The sequence below is a fragment of the Tachypleus tridentatus genome, chromosome 1 (assembly GCF_004210375.1).
Source record: "Tachypleus tridentatus isolate NWPU-2018 chromosome 1, ASM421037v1, whole genome shotgun sequence".
Classification (NCBI taxonomy): Eukaryota; Metazoa; Arthropoda; class Merostomata; order Xiphosura; family Limulidae; genus Tachypleus; species Tachypleus tridentatus.
Genome location: NC_134825.1, coordinates 159,234,047 through 159,255,283, shown reverse-complemented (window position 1 = coordinate 159,255,283; position 21,237 = coordinate 159,234,047). Strand labels below are relative to the sequence as shown.

The 21,237-nt window shown below is 32.8% G+C and overlaps 1 protein-coding gene across 2 annotated transcripts in view; it reads left to right on the top strand.

Moving 5' to 3' along the window:
- The window catches only part of LOC143228866 (uncharacterized), a 94,724-nt gene that overhangs the window by 58,988 nt on the left and 14,499 nt on the right, over positions 1 to 21,237 (top strand). For both annotated transcript variants that reach the window (XM_076460284.1, XM_076460274.1), the window contains exons 3-10: positions 13,179 to 13,224; positions 16,439 to 16,539; positions 16,819 to 16,938; positions 18,089 to 18,239; positions 18,411 to 18,556; positions 19,056 to 19,187; positions 19,834 to 19,975; positions 20,475 to 20,641. In XM_076460284.1, coding sequence (XP_076316399.1) covers positions 13,179 to 13,224; positions 16,439 to 16,539; positions 16,819 to 16,938; positions 18,089 to 18,239; positions 18,411 to 18,556; positions 19,056 to 19,187; positions 19,834 to 19,975; positions 20,475 to 20,641 — 1,005 coding nt within the window. The remainder of the gene's footprint in view (positions 1 to 13,178; positions 13,225 to 16,438; positions 16,540 to 16,818; positions 16,939 to 18,088; positions 18,240 to 18,410; positions 18,557 to 19,055; positions 19,188 to 19,833; positions 19,976 to 20,474; positions 20,642 to 21,237) is intronic.

Below are 21,237 nucleotides of genomic sequence, written 5' to 3'. Positions count from 1 at the left end.
TTAAGTTCAAAAAGTAAATTAGAATAACCAGTAGGAAATAATGTAATTTTGACGGAAAGCAAGATAGTTCTTTAAACTGAATAAATTTAGAATTCGTGTATGGTAAGGTGTATGTTAAACATTACTTCGAGTATAAGTCTTTTAATTGTATTAATAAAAGTCTTGTTGAGGTCATTAACAAGCATTTAGTAACTCTTGAGACCATAATTTGAGCGTATAATCAAAATTGTCATTTTTTATGCCAAAAAAGGGATTTATTAGCTTTGATTCAGGAACTATAATGGTGATATACCTCTTTGTAAAGTTAAAATTCCTCTGGAGAGCTGAAACTTGAAATCAGCTGATTAGTAGAATTTTGGGTTCGAATCTAGATCAGTCTAAATTTTTAGTTTATTATTTGTTGAGAAAAATGTAGTCTTTGTTACGCTGTATTTCTATTAAAGTTTAAAAACAAAACAAGATAAAACTGATATATATGTATAGATGTATGTAATCGAGATAGCTCATGGGTTTTACTAAGTTTCTTTTAATAACCACTAAAGTGAGAAACCTATGAGTTGCGTCAGTTGAATTGTGCTAGCTTTGTTGGCGCTTTGTCTTGTTAAAAGAGTCTATGAACTCAAATTCTGTTTTATCTTAATTTCACGTCTTGAAAAAAATCTGCCCTTAGAAGCGACGTAGCCAAGTGATGTAGCTCGAAGTTGTTGGTCGAAATATTCGAGGTTCACTTCGTGATCCGTTCTGGTGTGAATGTCTGTTATGAGAGGTGTTCCCTTACTTAGCTCGTAACTGAACCAAGGGTGGACTCAGCAGGTAGCCCTATGTGGCTTTCCCACATACACACACACGCTCGCACGCCTTCTGAACATTAGTTGAAATTTAGAAAAGGTTATATCTGATCAGTTATCGTTCATGTTAAAATATTAAACATTATATTAAACAAACTACCTGGAGATGTTCTAACTTACCTATAAAAGATTTAGAACAGTTTCAACTCAGCTACAAAGTTTTAAGGAAAGTACTGTATAACAAACTAGAAATGTTCTAATTTAACTGCAGAAGTTGTTATCAGAATTGTATTTTACTATCTGGAGATGTTCTAACTGCTTTAGAAAAGTAGTATCCTTTTCAGATGTAGATGCTTTAGATTGTTTATAACATTTATATGAATATAGTATCTTACCAACTAGAGATATCCTAAATTACCTTCAGATGTTTCAGGATAGTAGCATCTGACAGGTTATGCAAAGGGTAGCGAACCTATGTATGGCATGTAAGGATACTTTCTCTAACTAGCAGTCTTGCCGTAAACATTCGGAGAAGTTTGTTTTTTGAATATCGCAGGAAGCTACACGAAGGCTATCTGCGCTAGTCATTTTAATTTAGCAGTGTAAGACTAGAGGGAAGACAGCTAGTCATCACCATCCACCACCAACTCTTGGGCTACTCTTTTATCAACGAATAGTGGGATTGACCGTCACATTATAACGTCCCCACGGTTGAAAGGGGCGAACATGTTTGATGTGACGGGGATTCGAACCAGCGACCCTCGGATTACGAGTCGAGTGCCTTAACTACCTGGCTATGCTGGGCCACATATTCAATTTCAGACCGAATAGAAAATTTAATATTGTCTGTAGGTTTGTAAAACTTGTGTATATGAATCATTATTTGTAATAATCATAAACCGTATTGTTTGTACATTAAAGTATGCTTGTGTTAAGAAAGAAAACTGTGTGCATTAAACTTCTTCGCAAATATCGTAAATTTAACACATATCAACATTCGATAAAATTCTAAATTAAAATTAACATTCCGGATATTTGAAATCGTAATACGTAACATTAAATCGGAGACTCGTCCGAGATAAATTACGATGCGTAAAATATGGAACTTGGGTTGCTGTTTGCAGTATGTACGTCACTGGTGTTGTTGTTTGCAGTGTGTACGTCACTGGAGTTGCTTCTTCCCTCTAGTCTTACACTGCTAAATTAGGGACGGCTAGCGCATATAGCTCTCTTGTACCTTTGTGCGAAATTAAAAACCAATTCTATGTTGATATCGGTACAGTTCACTTAACGGGTAAACTACCTCTCGCTGCTCACATGTGAGTTTTTCACAGACGAAGATACCGATTGTCCTCGTAGAAATATTAACGTGAGAAGTTAATTCACTGAATTTAAATGGTTTGTGATGTTCCAAATCTGTAGACAAATATCTACATTTCCGAGCGTTAAATCACAACTATAGCTTCCTACAATATTAAACTGTTTCTCAGTGATCGGTGATGACGAGAAAACCCACTTGTAAAGAAAAATATATACGTAAAAACGGCTCAACTCAAACTAGCCGTTTTACGTATATAGACTGCCTCTCAGCGTTGCGTTGGACACCTTTTATAAGCTTTAAGACGAGGTTCTCGAAAGTTCAGTTAGGAATAATAATAGTGTTTCACATAGACACGTCGTATATTGTCGATTCTTGCGCTTGAGAATCTACAAATTTAGATAACAGGCGAGACTTTTCAATACACATTTAACAATACAAGTTGCATGCATTTATGAATATATATTTAAGTAAAACAAACGTCAGTATTAAAGTTAATATACATTAGTGTATAGTGTATCCGTTACACTTCCCTCCTTAGAGTTATTGTTTTTAAATTAACTACAATGCTTTGCCCACCACGGGTATCGAAACCCGGTTTTTAGCATTGTAATTCCGCAGACATACCGCTGTGCCTCTGGGGTCTCTTCTTAGGGAATTAAAAATTGGTATTAAACAATTTTTAACTAATATACACACTCACACACACATACATTGCAAACAATACATTAAATATAATACATTGCCAAATAATTATACAACTTCGTTGATCATAACAGTACATAACACATTCAATACTAATAACCTTTTGTCCATAAACTTGCATAGGATGTGAAAGTGCTTAAACACAAATGTTATATTTTGGGTTAACACAATCAATAATCACACAACTGAGGTATTCTTCGAAAGTTGGGACAGATTTTTTTTAAAAAAAAGCGAACAGAATTTTTTGGCACTGTTTTCCAACCAATTGACGTGTATGACAAGTTTTACAAAACTGAGAAACGTCTTGCCTAATTTTTGGTGCCAAAAAAAAGTTATAATTTTGTCACGTGTCTTGTTGACACCCAAATGACCTTTCATGGGGCAGTTCTTGAGCAACATTCAATATTTCATAATGATGTGCTTTTAGAACAACTGTTTGGTACACTATAGCCAAATCCTCTGAAGCAGGCATATATGGAGATCTCCATTTCCTTATAAGCACACCATTAATAAAACAAACAAAATGGAGCTTTCTCTAGCTCATCTTTAGGTAGTGCATATTTAATAGTGAAGAGATCTGCGGATTCTTTTCTTGTTCAGCAATCAGTTTATTTCTAGCAAATGGAACTTTACCAGTTGAACTATATACCTCACGTCCATCTTTGTCACTCATTAAAGAATTGTCAATAGAACAATTATTCACAAGATCCTTGTCAGATAAAAAAAAATGTCTGAAACAAATCCATAATATCGTCCTCAGAACAAGTGTTTATCATTTGTTTTTGCCTTACTTTCTTAACCTAAGTCTCCAGTCACAGCACACGAGGGAAACACGTCGGGATTCTCCTCAGCAACAACGTTATCCTTAGATGAAACAGTAATCGGTTCGCTAACCATTTTGGGTTCGTAAACAACTTTTCTTCTAACCAAATCATTTCCCAGCAATAATGATACACCCGGTACACCAACCACAAGTGGTCCCGAAATTAGGTGTGATGCTAAATAAATGTTATGGAAAGGAATATTAACAAAGCCACCCTCAATATCGTGAGCAATAATAGACTCACCAGTGGCAGAACTCGAATATAAGGGCAATATACCCTCTAACAACAATGATGAGTCACCCCTGTATCACGTATGGTATTAGATTAGCAGTGCCATTTGTCAAATACGTGGAACCAGCAGACACAAAAAGCCTAAATTCTTTCCTAACTGCATCAGCCCTTTTATTAGTGGCCAAATCAATAAAATCAGGTGATTTGGTGAAACTACGTCCATATGTGGACATGAACACACTGGGTGTTGCCTCTGTTTTTTCTCAAACACCAATAATCGGACGTAATATGATCAGGTTTTTTTACAGAAGTGGCAGACAAGCATTGATGGTTTTGATTGAGTTTTATTTTGACTGTTTGAAGACTTCGAACTTGAGGAGCTGGATATCTCAGAAGAATCCTAAACTTTAGTGGTTTTTTTAAGATAACAGGAGTAAACGTGGTTTTATGTGTTCAAGTGTAATTATTAGAAATTGCAGCTCTTCCGGTACTATTTCAACTTTCTTTTCTTCCAAGTAAGTTTTGAGATCATCATTTGTACAACATTTAAATTCATTATTTAGACATAATTGTCTTAGTTTCTTGAGATTATTGCCAATATACATAAAATTACACCGTGGATCAAAATAAACCCCTCTCTTTCGTGAGCGAATTCCATGTAAGTTTGATTATCTTGCTTGCGATAATCTCAACACTTTGGCGATAAGCTTCCGGTACTAACTCGTAAGCTTTATTTATTTATGATAATTTATCATCCATGCAGTCTTCTGGAGAGAGAGAGAGAGCAGCATATACTTCTTGTGTCTTACCAGTCAAAACACTCAATAATTATAATTATATATTTATTAACGGCGGGTATGGGTAGAGAAATCACCAGTTTTTAAATATATAATTCTCTATAAATGGGTTTTTCTCGTCTTCACGGAATGATAATAATTTTTTGGTTATGGTTATGGTTAGGGCAACTTTCTCAAAATGTTGGAAATGTTTATCAGCTTTATTATATGTTGTTACTTTAATATATTGATTGGGTTCAAAGTTGTTTTGCCTTGGTCGATAGGAATTGTGTGTAATTTCTTTCTCATCTTCGATACGGGCTTGCTCTTTCTCTTTTTCGGCTTCGATATGGGCTCGTTCAAGTTCGATTTGTTTGAGTTTTAACTGTATCTCTGACTTATCTTTATTACTCAACTCTGATTGGCTAGTGGAATCACTCAACTCTGATTGGCTAGTGGAGACACTAGAGTATTCCCTTATTCTTCCTCAGAAAACAAATCATCATCGACTAGTATATCCACAATATATTTAGTTAGTTTTCATCTTATTGTAAAACTTTGGTACTTTCAAACAATTCAATTTTGTTATATCTTTCTAACAGGTCATCCCTTGAGTAATGTCCAATTTTGGATTCAGAAGAACAGAAAGGATTTCAAACACTTATTGTTATTTAATGAATAATCTATGCTCCATTATTGTGAATTACTTCCTGATTCACAAGCTTCTGAATGTCACATCTATACAATTCTTGGGGTTTGGAGGAAAAGAATGTAGAGAGGGTAGTTTTGACATCTTCATGTGTTCCAAGTTCTTTTACATCAAGATAGCTCTGTAAACTTCGGAGTAGATGATAATCAGATAGGACAAGGTCTGGAGAATAAGGAGGATATAGAAGTTTTTCCCAGTCTAGCTCTTCAATCTTAGCAGATGTGATCCTTCCTGTACGGAGCTGTGCATTATCCTGGTGTAACACAACACCTTCACGACTGATCAAAGCAGGCTTATTTTCTTTCAGTGCAACACTCAAGCTCTCTAACTGTTGACAATAGAAGTGTGATGTTATCGTTACTTTGAGTGGCTGCAACTCAAAGTGGATCACACCAACAGTATCCCACCAAACGCTTAACAAGGTTTTCCTAGCGTGGAGATCCATTTTGGGCTGTGCTTTAGCCAGTTTACCTGTACTTAACATTCTTATAAAATATTCATTTTTCATCTACAGTCACGAGAGTGCATAGAAGTGCAAATGCCCACTCTTGCTCTAAGGTTGGTTTCTGTCAAATCATGGGGGACCCATTCTCCAAGTTTTGACACCTTTTCGGTGAACTGTTGAATGGGTTGATTTAAGCTTCTGTGCTAGTTCTTTAATTGTTACAGCACAATCTTCATTAAGTGCAACCAGCAGCAAGTCATCATTAAACTCATTGAACATGGCGCATCACTTAAGCTGTAGTCACCTTATCTGAACTTCTGAAGCCAACTTGGACATTTCCTTTCATTAAGGGATTCTGCACCATAAACACCTTGAACGTTTCGTGTAGTTTCCGCTGCACTATTGCCTTTTTTTTAAACTCGCAAAGCATTACATGCATAATGTGTTTCTTAGACACATCCATCTCCATAAGGGTTGATTTGATTAATGATCTGAAAAAGTGGAGTTGGGTTAGTTTCTTTTATTTGTCTGAACATTTTTATACACGTCCTACTACATATTTTAGTCATTAAAGCTTTATGCAAAGATACAAATGATGATGCACTTTCTGTATTAAGTTTTCGGACATTACTTATGGGATGACCTGATAATTGATCGAAAGAGGGTGATTGCAGAAAACCATGATAATCAGACAAGATCAAATCTTGTTGGCACTGATAAATATAAATTGAATTAAGATTTTAATTTTAATTTAGGCCTGGCATGGCCTAGCGCGTAAGGCGTGCGACTCGTAATCCGAGGGTCACGGGTTCGCGCCCGCGTCGCGCCAAACATGCTCGCCCTCCCAGCCGTGGGGGCGTTATAATGTGACGGTCAATCCCACTATTCGTTGGTAAAAGAGTAGCCCAAGAGTTGGCGGTGGGTGGTGATGACTAGCTGCCTTCCCTCTAGTCTTACACTACTAAATTAGGGACGGCTAGCACAGATAGCCCTCGTGTAGTTTTGCGCGAAAATTCAAAAAACAAACAAACGTTTAGCTCATATGCCACGAAAGATGCCGTTTCATTTAGAATAATACTATCCAAAACAAAACAAATAAAAAACATATAGTTGTATGCCAACTGTAGTAAACCAGCAATATTAAACTGTGTCTCCATGTTGTGTTGGTTACCTTTAAGGTTCGCTTTAAGGCGAGGTTCTCGAAAGTTCAGCTGGCAATAATATTGGCAACCACTAGCGTTTTACATACACACATCGTATATTGCCGATTCTTGCACTCAAGTGTCTTCTACAAATTTTGAGAACAGGTAGGCCTTTCGTGGTACACATTTAACGTTGTAAGTTACATGCATTTCTAAATATATATTTAACTAAAACAAACATTGATATTAAAATAAATATACATTATTAAATTCCTTATACATAAAAAATCATCCTGTTAGAAAAATAAAATAACCTGCTTTTTACAAATTGCAAACTTTTATCCTCACATATTGTTGTATTCAGAATACAACACGAAGACATCCAAAACCTTCACTCTCTTGATCTTCCGAATAACCTTGTAAACTTCAGCACGACCCTCTGTTTCCATTCATTTCTCAGGAGAAGATAGGTTGAGAAATCTCCACCTATCTCCATAAGGTAACTTCTATTCTCAGAAAGCCCAGTAACTCACCTCTTGTCCCGGTATGACCAGGTGATTAAGGCACTCAACTCGTAATTCGAGGGTCGTGGGTTCGAATCCCCGTCACACCAAACATGCCCGCACTTTCAGCCGTAGGAGCGTTATAATGTGACGGTCAATCCCATTATTCGTTGGTAAAAGAGTAGCCGAAGAGCTGCCGGTTGGTGGTGATGACTAGCTGTTTTCCCTCTAGTCTTACATTGCTAAATTAGGAACCGTTAGCACAGATAGCCCTCCTGTAGCTTTGCGCGAAATTCATAACAAATCAAACTAATCTTAAAAGTGTTTATAAGACCAATTTGATAGGAATAAAAGAGAGTGTGTTTGTTTCTTATGGGTCTTAACACTGTGTCTACCAAAAGGGCAATCTACTGTCTTCATAGTCTCCCATAAACTCTCTTTCCACCATATGTCAGACTCACCTTATAATGCTTAGAAAGTACCATCTTTTGTCAATGAAGCTTGGCATTTTTAATGCTTTCTGTATGTTCCCCCGCTAGTACAGCGGTAAGTCTACGGACTTACAACGTTAAAGTCATGGGTTCGATTCCTTTCGGTGAGCTCAGCAGATAGCTGGATATAGTTTTGCTATAAGAAAAAACATATTCGTTTTCTGTGTGTTACTGCTGGCGTCACACTCTGACGTTACTCAAGTACTATGGTACGTTATTTGAAACTATTTTTCAGGAAGACTTTCTTCGGTAAAATCACCCACATACACTATAACAGATTGAAATAGGTTGTACCCTGAATTTTTTAAATGTTGTAGTAAAATTGATTTGTTTTATGTGTTACGTTGACAATTTCAACACTTTTCGTACACAAAGCCTCCAATAAGAATATTTTGAAAATTTATTTCATAAATTAACATGATAGCTTCGAATTATGCACAATTTTCTTTAACCTTGTATTACATAATCTAACGGAAACCAAAGCATTCCACCCTTTAACCTGTTCAGTGCCGTGGACGAGATAACTCGTCCAAGCCGATCGGTAACACAGTGCCACGGACGAGTTAATTCGTTCTCAATAATACCTAACTTCAACGCTAGATGTCAGCACCATACATGCATTTTACCTACTTACATATTGTTTCACTTTCGATCCAAAATGGCGTCACGAAAAAGGTTACAAAATAAAGAAGCATTAGAGTTGTATTTTGAACTTCGTTCGGAGTTGTCGTAGCAGCTGAATTACTTGGCAGTCAACAGGTTAATAATATTTTATTCACCTCTAACAAAAGTTATACTTAGCCAGTTTTTTGGTTTTTTTTCACTGGGTGTGGTCTTTGAATTAATATAAGTGATATAATTTTCATGGTCATTACAAAATATAAACATCTTTTTTACATGTATAAATATATATACTCCAGCAAAAGCCTAATCATTCAACCTTTCACACTTATGTTATTGGATTAGCCGCGACTCACATAATATTAATGGTAGTTTTCATGCCCTTCGCTTTTATTTTTATTATTCTATCATTTTCACACTCGTCATTTAAGTTATGCTTTCCTGCAAGCATTATGTGTTAGATCGATAAATCCTGGTCTATTTGAAAAAGAAACAAAAAAACCCAACAAAAACGTAGTCAGACAAACAAACTACATGCACTTAACTTGTTCAATAAAACTATACCTAAAGTAAACAGCCAAGTAAAGTAATTATATTTATAATAGTTTACAGAATATGAAATAATTATGAGTGTTTAATGTATGACACGGTTTTACAAGTTCAAATAAAAGAAACTCACAAAAATGAAGAATAAAACTGTAGTAGAAAAACAAAGTGGCTAAAAGATGTTTTACTAGTCTGTGAAGCGAAACGAAGTTGAATTATTGCACTACATTAAATATAAATTTGTAATGAAGGTAAACATAACTGAATATGCAGATACGTCTGAATGCATGTTCATAAAGTGACGAACGTATGATTTTTGTAACGAACTACGTATATGTATTTTAGACTTAAATGAGTCGAGAAAGTCTAGAGGAATTTGTATACTGTTCATTTTTTAAAGGAAATTACACGCTTGTTAAGTGTCGTTTGTGGGAAATATTTTCCAAATGTAAAAGTAAATTGGGGGCTCGGCATGGCCGGATGGTTAAGACACTCGACTCGTAATTCGAGGGTCGCAGGTTTGAATCCACGTCACGCCAAACATGCTCCCCCATTCAGCTGTGGGGGCATTATAATGTTACAGTCGTTGGTAAAAGAGTAGTCCAAGAGTTGGCGGTGAGTAGTCTTACACTGCTAAATTAGGAACGACTAGCGCAGATATCCCTCATGTAGCTTTGCGCGAAAATTCAAAACAAACAAAGTTGGAATGAAGCCTGTCCTCATGTGATGAAAACGACATGGTGCCATCGTGTACTATATTAGTTGCATTTAAAAGTTTGACAAAGCAAAAAAAAAGTAAGGTTATTGTGTATTGAAAAGTCAATATACAATCTGGTCTCTTCAGGCAAAGTCATTTCTAATAATATGCGAATTGTAGTGTTTGATCGAAAGATAAGGAAAATCATTCCCGACAGACAAACTCAAACGTAGTACCTATATAGATAACACTAAAAGCTATGCTGGGTCAATTGTTTACGCTGTAGGATATAAATAACCTTTTTTTTTTTATTATTCTGACCTCACATACTTCAATTCTATTCCAAGCTTTTATCGCAAAGATTTAAAACTATATCTGTTGTGTCTGAATTTATCCAAATTCTTTATTAGCCTCCCTCCTCACCCTCTCATAGCAACCGTCAGACATTGTGATCTGTTGAGTCAGATTGAACTAGAGAAGGGAACAAGCAATCATGTATGTGTTCACATAGGTGGTACTATTGTTTTGTGGACATCTAGCTGGAACACGTCGCATACCAAATGAAAGAGCAGTTTGTATGTGTTTTTATTATTCATAGTAATTTAGAGTAATAGGTTTAAATAATTTAATGTGTATTTTCATTATTTATATTATTAGCTAAATTTAATGTATAATATTAAATTTATTAGGTACTTGTTCGGTACAAAGGTACACAATGATATGTTTGTGCTGTGTTCACTGTGGGTATCTAAACTCAATTTTTATTGTCATAAGTCCTCCACTAGAAGGGCAAGTTAAACCTCAATAAGTGCATTACAAAATGCGATAGAAGCTTTACATGTGATAGTTATACTTTGGCGCTCGGTAATTTCGTTGAGCGTTTCTACTTCGCTGGGTATTATGGGGTTAACGGTCGAAAACACAGCTAACTGCGAATGTATCCTACTAAAGACCTGGAGCAGAGTGGTTATACGATAACTCTTGTAATTTGCTTATTACCTGTAATTAAGACTATTTGTTATTAATTTTAATTACTGTTACAGACATTTAATAGCTCTTTTGATAGAAGCCATGAAACCTTTGATAGCGGAGTGATTGTATCCTTACAATTTTAGTATTATGGTCCATTATACTGCAGTAGCGAGAAAAAGTGTTTAAAATTGCTGGGACACTACCAGGACGTGTTCACATGGCAGATAACAATTTGATTGGTTCGTTTGTGTATATGTATGCAGAACATGCCTAAGTCTCTCGCCAAAGTAAATATTTTGGTCTGGTATTGCATTGTATGTAATTACATCAACATAATTGGTTATGTTGCATGTCCTCTGTATAGGGAGAATTTTATTTTTACAAACTAATAGATGTTTATTTTTATTATTAACATGTTATTTTGTTATTTGTCCCACTCCTATCACAACAAGTGAGGTAGCTCAGCGGCACGTTTGAGGGTTTATAATGCCTACTGTGAGAAGAGCAGAGATGCCATTGGGCAGTTTGTTCTTTGTAATTAATAGTTTGTTTTTGCTTTACATTAAAATTATTGTCATTGTATTAAGGACGTGCTTGCTTACAGTCTGTGTAGTTTTCTTTACACGCGTAGCTTGTCAAACTGGTTAAGCCTTACTTTCGTTCCTATATCTACCAAAACCAATAAAAGTCCTAACTGATTTTCTTGTATTCCTTTAGGTTTACCATTTCCACAGCTTTCGTTTACGTGTTGTTAATTTTCAGAATTACGTTTTTTTTGTTAATTGTACCGTAGCAATGTTTGTGCTATATATAAATAAATGATTCTAAAATACGAAGTAAACGTTTCCTGAAGCTACAGTGCTCAGAGAAATTGTTTTGGATGTTTGCGTCTAATTACCATTTAACTCAGGTTTGATTATTTTGTTCAAGTTATGAAAATTTTAATTTAAAATTAACTTTTATATATTTTATCAGGCAATCCAAAGAGGCATGTGACAAAAAAAAAAAAAACAAAAATGAATTTTGACCAAATCGATCACTAGCATGCAATTATAGATATTTTAACATCGGGATTTTGCTTTTTAATACCTGCAATTCGTTTAATTTTAATTCCATAATTTTATATTATTACTTAGATAGTGAATTATGAAATTATATATTAAGTTCGTCATGAAATAGCTGTATCAGTGAAAAATAAAAAAACGTTCTACCTATTCTAGTGTGGTTGTATGATAGTAAATAATTATCTAAGAGCCAATCGTAAACTTTTCTGAAGTGAGTATAAAATGTTTATGACCATTAGAAAATAATAATAATTAGTTTTTAGTGAATGCCTGTGATCAGCTTTAAGATTTAAGAAAAGTTAAATAATAAAATCTTAAGTAGTGCAAATTTATCATTGCATGTTGTAGTGGTCGTACAGAAGGTTATGACCTGTATTCAGTTTGCTAAATCTATGAATGGTACTCATTAATTTCAATATTTGTAATTAAAATTGTTAGTTGATTGTAGGAAGACAGGATTACTGTGTTTAAAGTATTTGGGAATAAATAGAAAAGTGACTGATCATAACAACCCCCCTGTTCCTCTCACTTGGCCTGGCATGATGTGTGATCAGGTTATTAGAGTGTTCAACTCATAAGCTGAAGGTCATGGGTTCAAATCCCTGTTACGCCAAACATGTTGACTCTTTCAGCCATGGGACATTATAATGTGATGGTCAATCCCACTATTCTATGGTAAAAAGAGTAGCCCAAGAGTTAGTGTGTGGTAATGACTAGTTGCCTTCCCTCTAGTCTTAACACTACTAGGAACAGCTAGTGCAGATACCCGTCATGTAGCTTTGTGTGAAATTCATAAAAACGAACAAACCTCTCACTTATTACAATAATTAACACATTTATGTTTATTTAATTTAATTGAATCTGAATCTTTCTAATAAGAAACGTAAATGAAGATACACAACAGAGAGAAAGAATATCTCAATATTTATCTTGATAATTTCTGACATTGTTCTTTTAACTTAATTTATTTTCACTTCAAATCATCTAAGACGTGTTTTATATAAAATAATTTGGCTCTTCAACTTGGGTTTAACTGTTGAAAGCCAGTATAGAAGAGTAGAATGTCAAGCAGTGTATGCATATTACATTAAAAAATGTTTTGTGAGGATTCTGTTGAAATTTTATTTTTTTACTAGTCTTTCTGTTTATTGTCTGAAGTTATTAATGTTTGGAGTTCTCCAGTATAGTTATTTGTTTTCATACTTTCCAGTTCTTGAAACCTTTTGAATATGAAATGTATTTCTATTTTCAAAATGAAAGGAAAAAGAAAACTTTTAATTAATACTACATGTATTGTATTCAATATCTTAAAAAATAATTATATTCTACCATCTTTTACTTTGTAGAAAATCAAGTCATTGAATCGTAAAGACAATAATTTGAATTTGAAAGGTAAGATGACTGTATTACTATATATGCTTACAATGTCATGAATATTAATTGTAAAAAATACATCTTCTAACGCATATAAATCAATACAAATCTTTTTCTGTGCAATTTTTTCTTTATTAACAGAAAATGTACTCCCTTAGCTGAAGGTAAATTTTATAGACTTGTGGGTGTGATGTAAAATGAACTAAATGTTCAGAAGTAGGAGCATTTCTATTGTGGTGTTGTGTGTGTGGGGGGGAATCCCCATTGGGGAACTTTTGTCTCCCCTTTTCTGAGATATCAGGGTTTAGAAATTTAAGGTTTTTGAATTGTCCCATAGGCAAGAGAATGCTAATTTTGTTTTTGACAGGCGGGATAATAATACAGTGTAACTTGAACCAACTGAAGTGACTCCAATCAAATAAGACCAGGGGGCTAGGTTTAATGGTAGTTTGAATGGCATCAGACTGGAAAGAAAGCCTCAGGTAATTTTGGCTTTTTCTTGGTAGTTAAAAAGAAAGAATAGACATTTTTTAAAAGTGACCCCCTCCAAAATGATGCTCATTTGTTATATCTTTCATTATATAACAGGAAAATATATCAAACTATGTTCTTACTATACATCCAATGAGATCTCTTCAGATATCATCTAAAATTTTAATAACGTCTTCTATAAACACCTCATCTTTTTATGGTTTCAGTTACATATTCTGATGTAAAACTTTGTGCACCTGGTGTACTTTCTTAGATCTCCTTATTCCAGTTAGTCTACAAGATGATGAAACGTGTTTCTCTGCAATTGTGGAGTCGTTAAAAGATATCTTAAAAAGAAGGGAATTGATGTTAAGGAATGGTCAGGTCAGTCACCTGATATCAATCCAACAGAAAATTTATGGGCTGAGTTAAACAGATTAACAGAAGATTGCAAGCCGAACACGGAAGATGAACCTTTTGAAGTACTCAAAAAAGGGTGACAGTCAGCCACTCAGGAATACCTGCACAAATCATTGAAAGCATGTGAAGTAGCACTGAAATCCAAGAGAATGACAACTAAATAGTAACTCGTGAAACTGCTTTGTGTTATTTTTAGTTTCATTTTATGTTTGTTTATTGCAGAGAAACTTGTTTGATCATTTTTGAGGCTAATTGGAACAAGGTCTAAGAAACTATGGCAGGCACACAACACTTTTTATGATAATATGTAACTAAAATCATGAAAAGTTCAGATACTTATGAAAGCCAGTGCATTATAAAAAATATGTAATTTTACATATTTTTCTGTTATCTGATAAAATTCAAGAGGGGTTGCTTTTTGTGCATTCTCTGTATATATTAATTTTCCCATTACTACTGTTTATTTTCATCATTAAAACTCATAACAAATAATGTATGTGTCCATACTACTCATATCACTTAAATGTTTTGGGAATATTCCATCTATCAAATGAGATTTAAGTACTGATTTCAAACTAGCCAAAACCTAAGGAAAATCAGTAAAGGGTCAGAAGTTTAATGCCTTAGGTCATAACGTGTCAACTCCTATTGTTGTCTGCAACCAGTTGTGGAAAGGCAGTTACCTTATATATTTAGATACAACCTTAAAGTAGAAATAAGTCACCTTATATTCTACAACGTAAAATTCCAATCTCCAAAAGACAAAATTTCCAAAAAAATATTCTCAGAGTAGAAATAGACTGCCATGTTTTTCAACATGATTCTCAATCTCTGCTCTTTTATTTAGTAATGAAAAAATGATGGTTAACAGAACTAAAAACATTCTCTCAATAGTTCCTAATTCTTTATTATGTTGTTTATTTCTCTTTACAGTTTGTCCATGTATAAACAAAGTGAGCTGAGAGAAGCCCAGCTACTTAAGTTGGTCTTTCTGCTCTAGTATACTGAACAAAATACCTAAATATTTTAAAGTTAGTTACATGTAAGTCAAGGATGACCTGTAACTGATGACCCCTGTTATACACAAGGTGGTTTCCATAAATGAGAATTTACTTAGCATTTTATTTAAATAATTTATTAATTTATAAGCTTTAAGACAGAGGATTGATTATAGGCTATAAGAGAATTGAGTTTGTAGGTCTGTCTTATAACTTCTAAGTATATATATGTATTGTTCTTGTTCATTAAATATTTACGGCTGATAAAAAATGAACTTGTAATGCGTAAAGTTATGTACAAAAATTTACCTTGTTTATTGAATGCTTATGCCTGTAAATATATCCAGTTCAGTTTATTGTTTTCTGACTTTTTGTTTGAAGTTTCACATTTCTTTTTCTCTCAGACTTCAGTGATACAAAATCAGTGTAGTTGGTAAATACATTATTTTTCATATTCATTATAATCCTACCATTTTAACTAACAAGAAGCGAAGCTCAGGTACAGTTAGACATCTTAATGTAATGGAGTAAAGTTTTATTTGTTTTGTAAGATTCTGTCATAAATTTTTAGACTAAATAAAAATTGGTGTTTAAAAATGAAGTACGTTTGTGATGATAAATGTAGAAAACAGACAAAACCACCAAATAAAGCACACGTACATGTGTTTTGTATGTGTGTGTAGAATGAGGCAAAAGTAACTTGTATCAAGACTTGAATAATAATACTTACTTGTTGAGTGGTTATACATTGAATATTATATAATGAAAATTAAGGTAATTATGAAAGGATACATTAATCATCACCAGTAAAATAAGATCTACCTTTAATATTCTGATATTCTATTCTGAAACTTAGTAAAACTGTTGAAGGCAGGTTACTTTAGTCTCATCTGTATATATATAAACCTGTTCATATCCCCTTCTAGTAGTGTTAGTTGTTAACTAATTTATAAGCAACTTTGCTGAGAAATAGTTGCTTATTTCTCTGAAATACAATGATTAAGTTTAAGGCTAATGGTCTGTATGAAAGTACTTTTCGCAAACTTCTGATTTCTACCTGGATTTTCTAATTATTTAATTTATCAGCAGATGTAATACACAACTTAACAGCCTTTATTTTTTAAAGTTCATATGTATAGTAATTTTTAGTGTTGGAACTAATGAAAATGAATAACAATTCCAAAAATTAAATGAAAAAAATTGATTTCCTTTAGAAATATGCCAAACAGTGGTACACTGTAATTTGAACTTGCTCGTTATGAAGAGATAATATAGAGAAGTCTTTTAAGTTTAAACCAGAAGCATGAATTATATAGCAGTTTGATTTGTTTTTTATGTAACAGGTGAAAAACTGACCTCTAAACATTGTGAAACTTTGGAGGAAGTTTTCAAGAGAGTCCAGTTTCAAACAGTAGATCTAGAAGCTTGTGGTTTGGATGACGAGGTGGGTTTAATTCAGTCGTTTTTGTAATTTATCAAGTTCTATACATGTAATACTGTTCTTCCATAAAGATTGACCAACATGGAAAAATAGAATGTTTTCTGGGAAGTAACTTTTTAAAATGCTATAAAAAAGTCTCGGTTTAAGAATAAATGATAAGTTTTTGATGTATGAACATGGTTATAATTTGTTGGAGGCATGTATTTAAAAATATTACCTGTTAATGTGTGAGCAGTTTTGGTAACTGTGGTTCAGAGATATACATATTCTACTTTATAACAGGGCTCAGCTGCAGTTTTTGATATGATAGAGTATTACGAGTCAGCCTCTAATTTGAATATATCTTTTAACAAACACATTGGCTTAAGAGGGTGGCAGTCATGTTCTCGCATGTTAAAAAAAGTAAGTACCTTTTCTGATTATTTGAAATTCTAATTTACATGAACTCTGTTCTACCTCCTTATACAAAATCAGTGTTGGTGTTCATCAAAGTAGACTTTAGTTTAAACAGAAGCCTTTTTTTAATAGTTTCTCAACAAAGTCAATGATGTCAAAACATATTAATAAAACAAATGTATCGAAGATTAGGACAAATTATTATATAGAAGTATCAATAAATTAATCAGCTTTGGAAAACTCTCAAAATGTTCACTCTTGTCATCACTGTGGATCATTTTTATATTGGAATCATTACATCTTTAAGATTACTTGAGAACTTTAGTACCATATGCAAACTTATAATAACTACAAGTGTGTAAAAACATTCGAGAATAATGTTCTGAATTAGAAAGTGGAAGGACTCAAATAAGATGAAGTATGGTCTTGTATATTACTCACACAATACTTGTAATTCACTGATACACTGTATTTCATAATGCTCTATATATCTCAGAAGGTATAATTTCCTCATTTCTTGCTTCAAGATTTAGTATTCAAGACACATTTAAAGTTTATCATATTTCACAGCCTTTACTTACTTTAATATAGATACTTGATTGATATTTTAAATGTTTATTGCATTTGTAGAAATATTTTATTCTGTTTATAATATTGTTCTCTTTGTTTGCTGTACTGAAAAAACACTAGTTTATTTTAGCCTTTATTTAATGTATTGAAGAAAATGTGTTTTGTGTTGTAAGGCTTTGTTTATTCTAATAAAGACATGTCATGTTTATTATATTGTAAAATGTATTTATTGTGCTGAAATATCTTATTTATTGCACACTCTGTTGACTGTATTGACACATGTTATTGCTTTACAGATTTATTTTATTGTACACTTTATTTACTGTGATAAAGACATTTTTATTATTGTAGACTGTTTACTTTATTGATACCATGTTTACTACATAGTAATATTTGTTTACATTTGCTTACATATTTTTAATTCAGTTTGCAAAATTTTTTGTATTTAATAAACATATCTTCTTAATTCATTTTCCAGGTATTTCTTCTAAATATTATATTTCACTATTTTAGACTTTTGAATTCAGTGCATAATATAGACTTGTTATTTAGTAACTTCCAGAAGTATGTTTATTTTATATTTCAGACTCCTTGTATTCAGTATATAGATGCTCGTAACACTGGCTTAAATGACCAGAGTATGCTTATACTTGGCCGTGCCCTTAGGCTCGGCTCTGGCTTGTTTATTCTTCACCTTGAGAACTCTGGACTTAATGGAAGATCACTAGTTATTCTGAGTAAGTAAAGTTAACTGTCAAATGTAAGGTCTTTGTTACTGTGAACAAGTATAGTTGGCATTTTATAAGTAAGAAGTAATGCTAATAAAGTGCATGTGACAGTATTTAAATTGTAAGTATTTTTGACAGTGAGATATCTTAGTTCAAATTCTCTTTTGGTTATTCTCCTAGTGGCAGCACTGAAACTAAACAACGTTCTAAGAGAACTCTACCTTGGAGATAATAAAATTTCATCAGCTGATGGACTTCAGGTTGGAAATTTACTGAGGGCCAACAGTTGGCTGGAGTTGCTTGACCTCAGAAACAATAATTTGCAGGTATGTTAATGACACCTAGTAAAATAAATTGTGATTGTAAGTATTTTATTTTAGTTGGTGGATCACTATATGTAACATAGCAATTTAATTTATTTGTATATTATCAGTTATATGATTATTATTTTGTTATTTTTGGTGAAATTAAAGTAAGAACTGTATGTTAAAAACCGTTTTACACAATCTTTATATATAATAATAATAAACTGTTTATTCACACAAAGTAGTATTTTAGTACATCACTGTGCATTGTTTAATTTGGCATTGTATTCATGATGTTATTTAGTGTATTTTATGCCAACAGGTTGACTTATTTAATCGTTAAAGTCTCCATCAACTTTAATTAATTTGAACACTGCAGTTGATAACTTCTTATTCATTTTAATACTCTTTCATTTTTTTATATTAACAGTCATAGTTATGTATCCTAACTCTATTAGTTAGTGAAGTAACTAACTGAACAATACCTTTATGGCTAAAAAAACGTGTTTTATGTAAACAGGACCTAGGAATGTCTCATGTACTAGATGGATTAAGTCATCAGCCTATTTTGGGGGGATCTGGGCTACAAACACTGGTACTGTGGAACAACCATATTTCAAGTAATGGCATGAAACATTTAGTTCATTCACTTGTAAGTATTAATGCTGCTGTTGTGTGATATAAAGAATTGTTTTAAAACAGTGAGTTTTTAAAGGGAAAGTTGTATATTTACAAACTAAAGATAAGTATTTTATCAGTTTTTTATGCATTTCTTTTCCTTAATATAAATTCTTAAATCCATATTTTTGTAGTATCTAGTAAAATTCAATAATCTATTTACTTTATTAAATATTGTCAAAAATGGAAGTAAAACCTAGTGTTTTAAAGTTAAAACAGTAATCTAAATATGAGTTTATTACTTTGAACAGCATTAAAATATTGTTTTGACATTTTCTTATAACTGTGAGGCCTAAAAACTTGAAGATGGAGCCTATAAATTATAAACATAAATATTATAATAATTTTATAAAATATAAAACCTGTGTCTGTATTGGTATATGATTTGATTATTAAGTAATAATATCATAAGTAATGTTTGACAAGCAGAATTTCTGAAAGTCAAAGCACATGTTTCTGAAATGCTGGTAAATCATGAATAATTTTGTAATTTCATCTGTCACTTCATGTAAAATGAAGTGTGCTGACTGAAATAAAAACATGTTTCCAGATTAGATAGATAACTTAGAACATGTCAGTACTCATGCTACTGATAAATAACACTGAATGAATATCACCAGCCACACGTAGGAAACTTGAAAACTCTCAACCTAGGACACAACAACATTGGGAACAGTGGCTTGCAGCAGTTGAAACAAGGGTTGATGTGCAACAAAACGGTGATACATTTAGGCCTTCAGAACACAAACATAACCTGTGAGGGTGAGAAACTTTTGACTGCTTTTAAATAAATGCCGTAGAGTCAGGCATTTATGTCAGATTTTTTAGGCTTACAAAGATGTAATTTTCTCAGCTGTAGAATGTTTATAGATAAATTCAGTAAAATGAGCAAGAATGTTTTTTTCTTATATTGTAATTTAATTTAATTAATTGGTTAAAGGATTCTGAATGTCCAGGATTTGGTAAGTTAACATTTCTCATATTGTTCAGTAAGAATAAAACATTGGTTAATTAGTTTTTGTTTAATAACTTCAAGGGTGAACTGAATATTTCCATTATAGTTGGAGGGCACAGAAACCTTTAAACTGTTGAGCTTACAAAATACACAAGTTATGTGATGATGTGGGATGTTTTGTTAAAAAATTATAATTATTACAGATTTATGGAAGTAAAATGTATTTGAATGTTAGGATTCTGTTATTATTTACTTGTTCAGAGGAAATTGCTCAGTAATATTTATGATTTTGTTTGTGTTCTGTAGGTGCAGTAGCTATAGCAGAATACATAGCTGAAAGCAAACAAATCATGAGAGTTGACTTACGTGACAATAAGATTCAAGTAGCGGGCCTCATGGCCCTTTCACTGTCTTTAAAACACAATGAAAGTGTCACCCGTGTGGATCTGGACCATAGAGCTAAACAGAATCAAGTAAGAAAGATCTGTTTATTTTACTATTATACTTCGTTGATGTTTCTTCTTTTGCTTTATTATTTAGAAAATATTTCTGCAGAGTGTATTTCAATTGCACTTAAAGAAGTTTCATTTTATCTGAACTCAAAAGCTAATATTAACTCGTATTACAGTGCAGGTTCAATTATAATAACACATATATTTTGTATTTTGCTTGATGTCATATTTGAATTAATTGAATATTGGATTATGTTAACCTGAATGAATTATCGTAGAAGTTTTGAGTATTTTGTCACCTTGCAGTCTTAGGATATATGTTTGTAAAAGTCAGATTTTAGTGTATTTGTTTAAGTTGTGTAGTTATACAGAATTCAAAGTAGTAGAAATGAATAGGAGATTCTGTAAAATTATGCAAATCCTTGTTGTAAAAACTGAAAGTGTAAGAGATTTTTCTATCAAGAATGGAAATAAAGTTTCAAAGTATGAGACAATGGGAAGTTTGTGAAACCCACAAAAGACACAATGTAACTTGATTAGGATGAATAAATGAAATGTTTCTTAGAATTGATAATGAATATTTCTCAAATTACTTAAATATTTATTTTCTGCAAAAG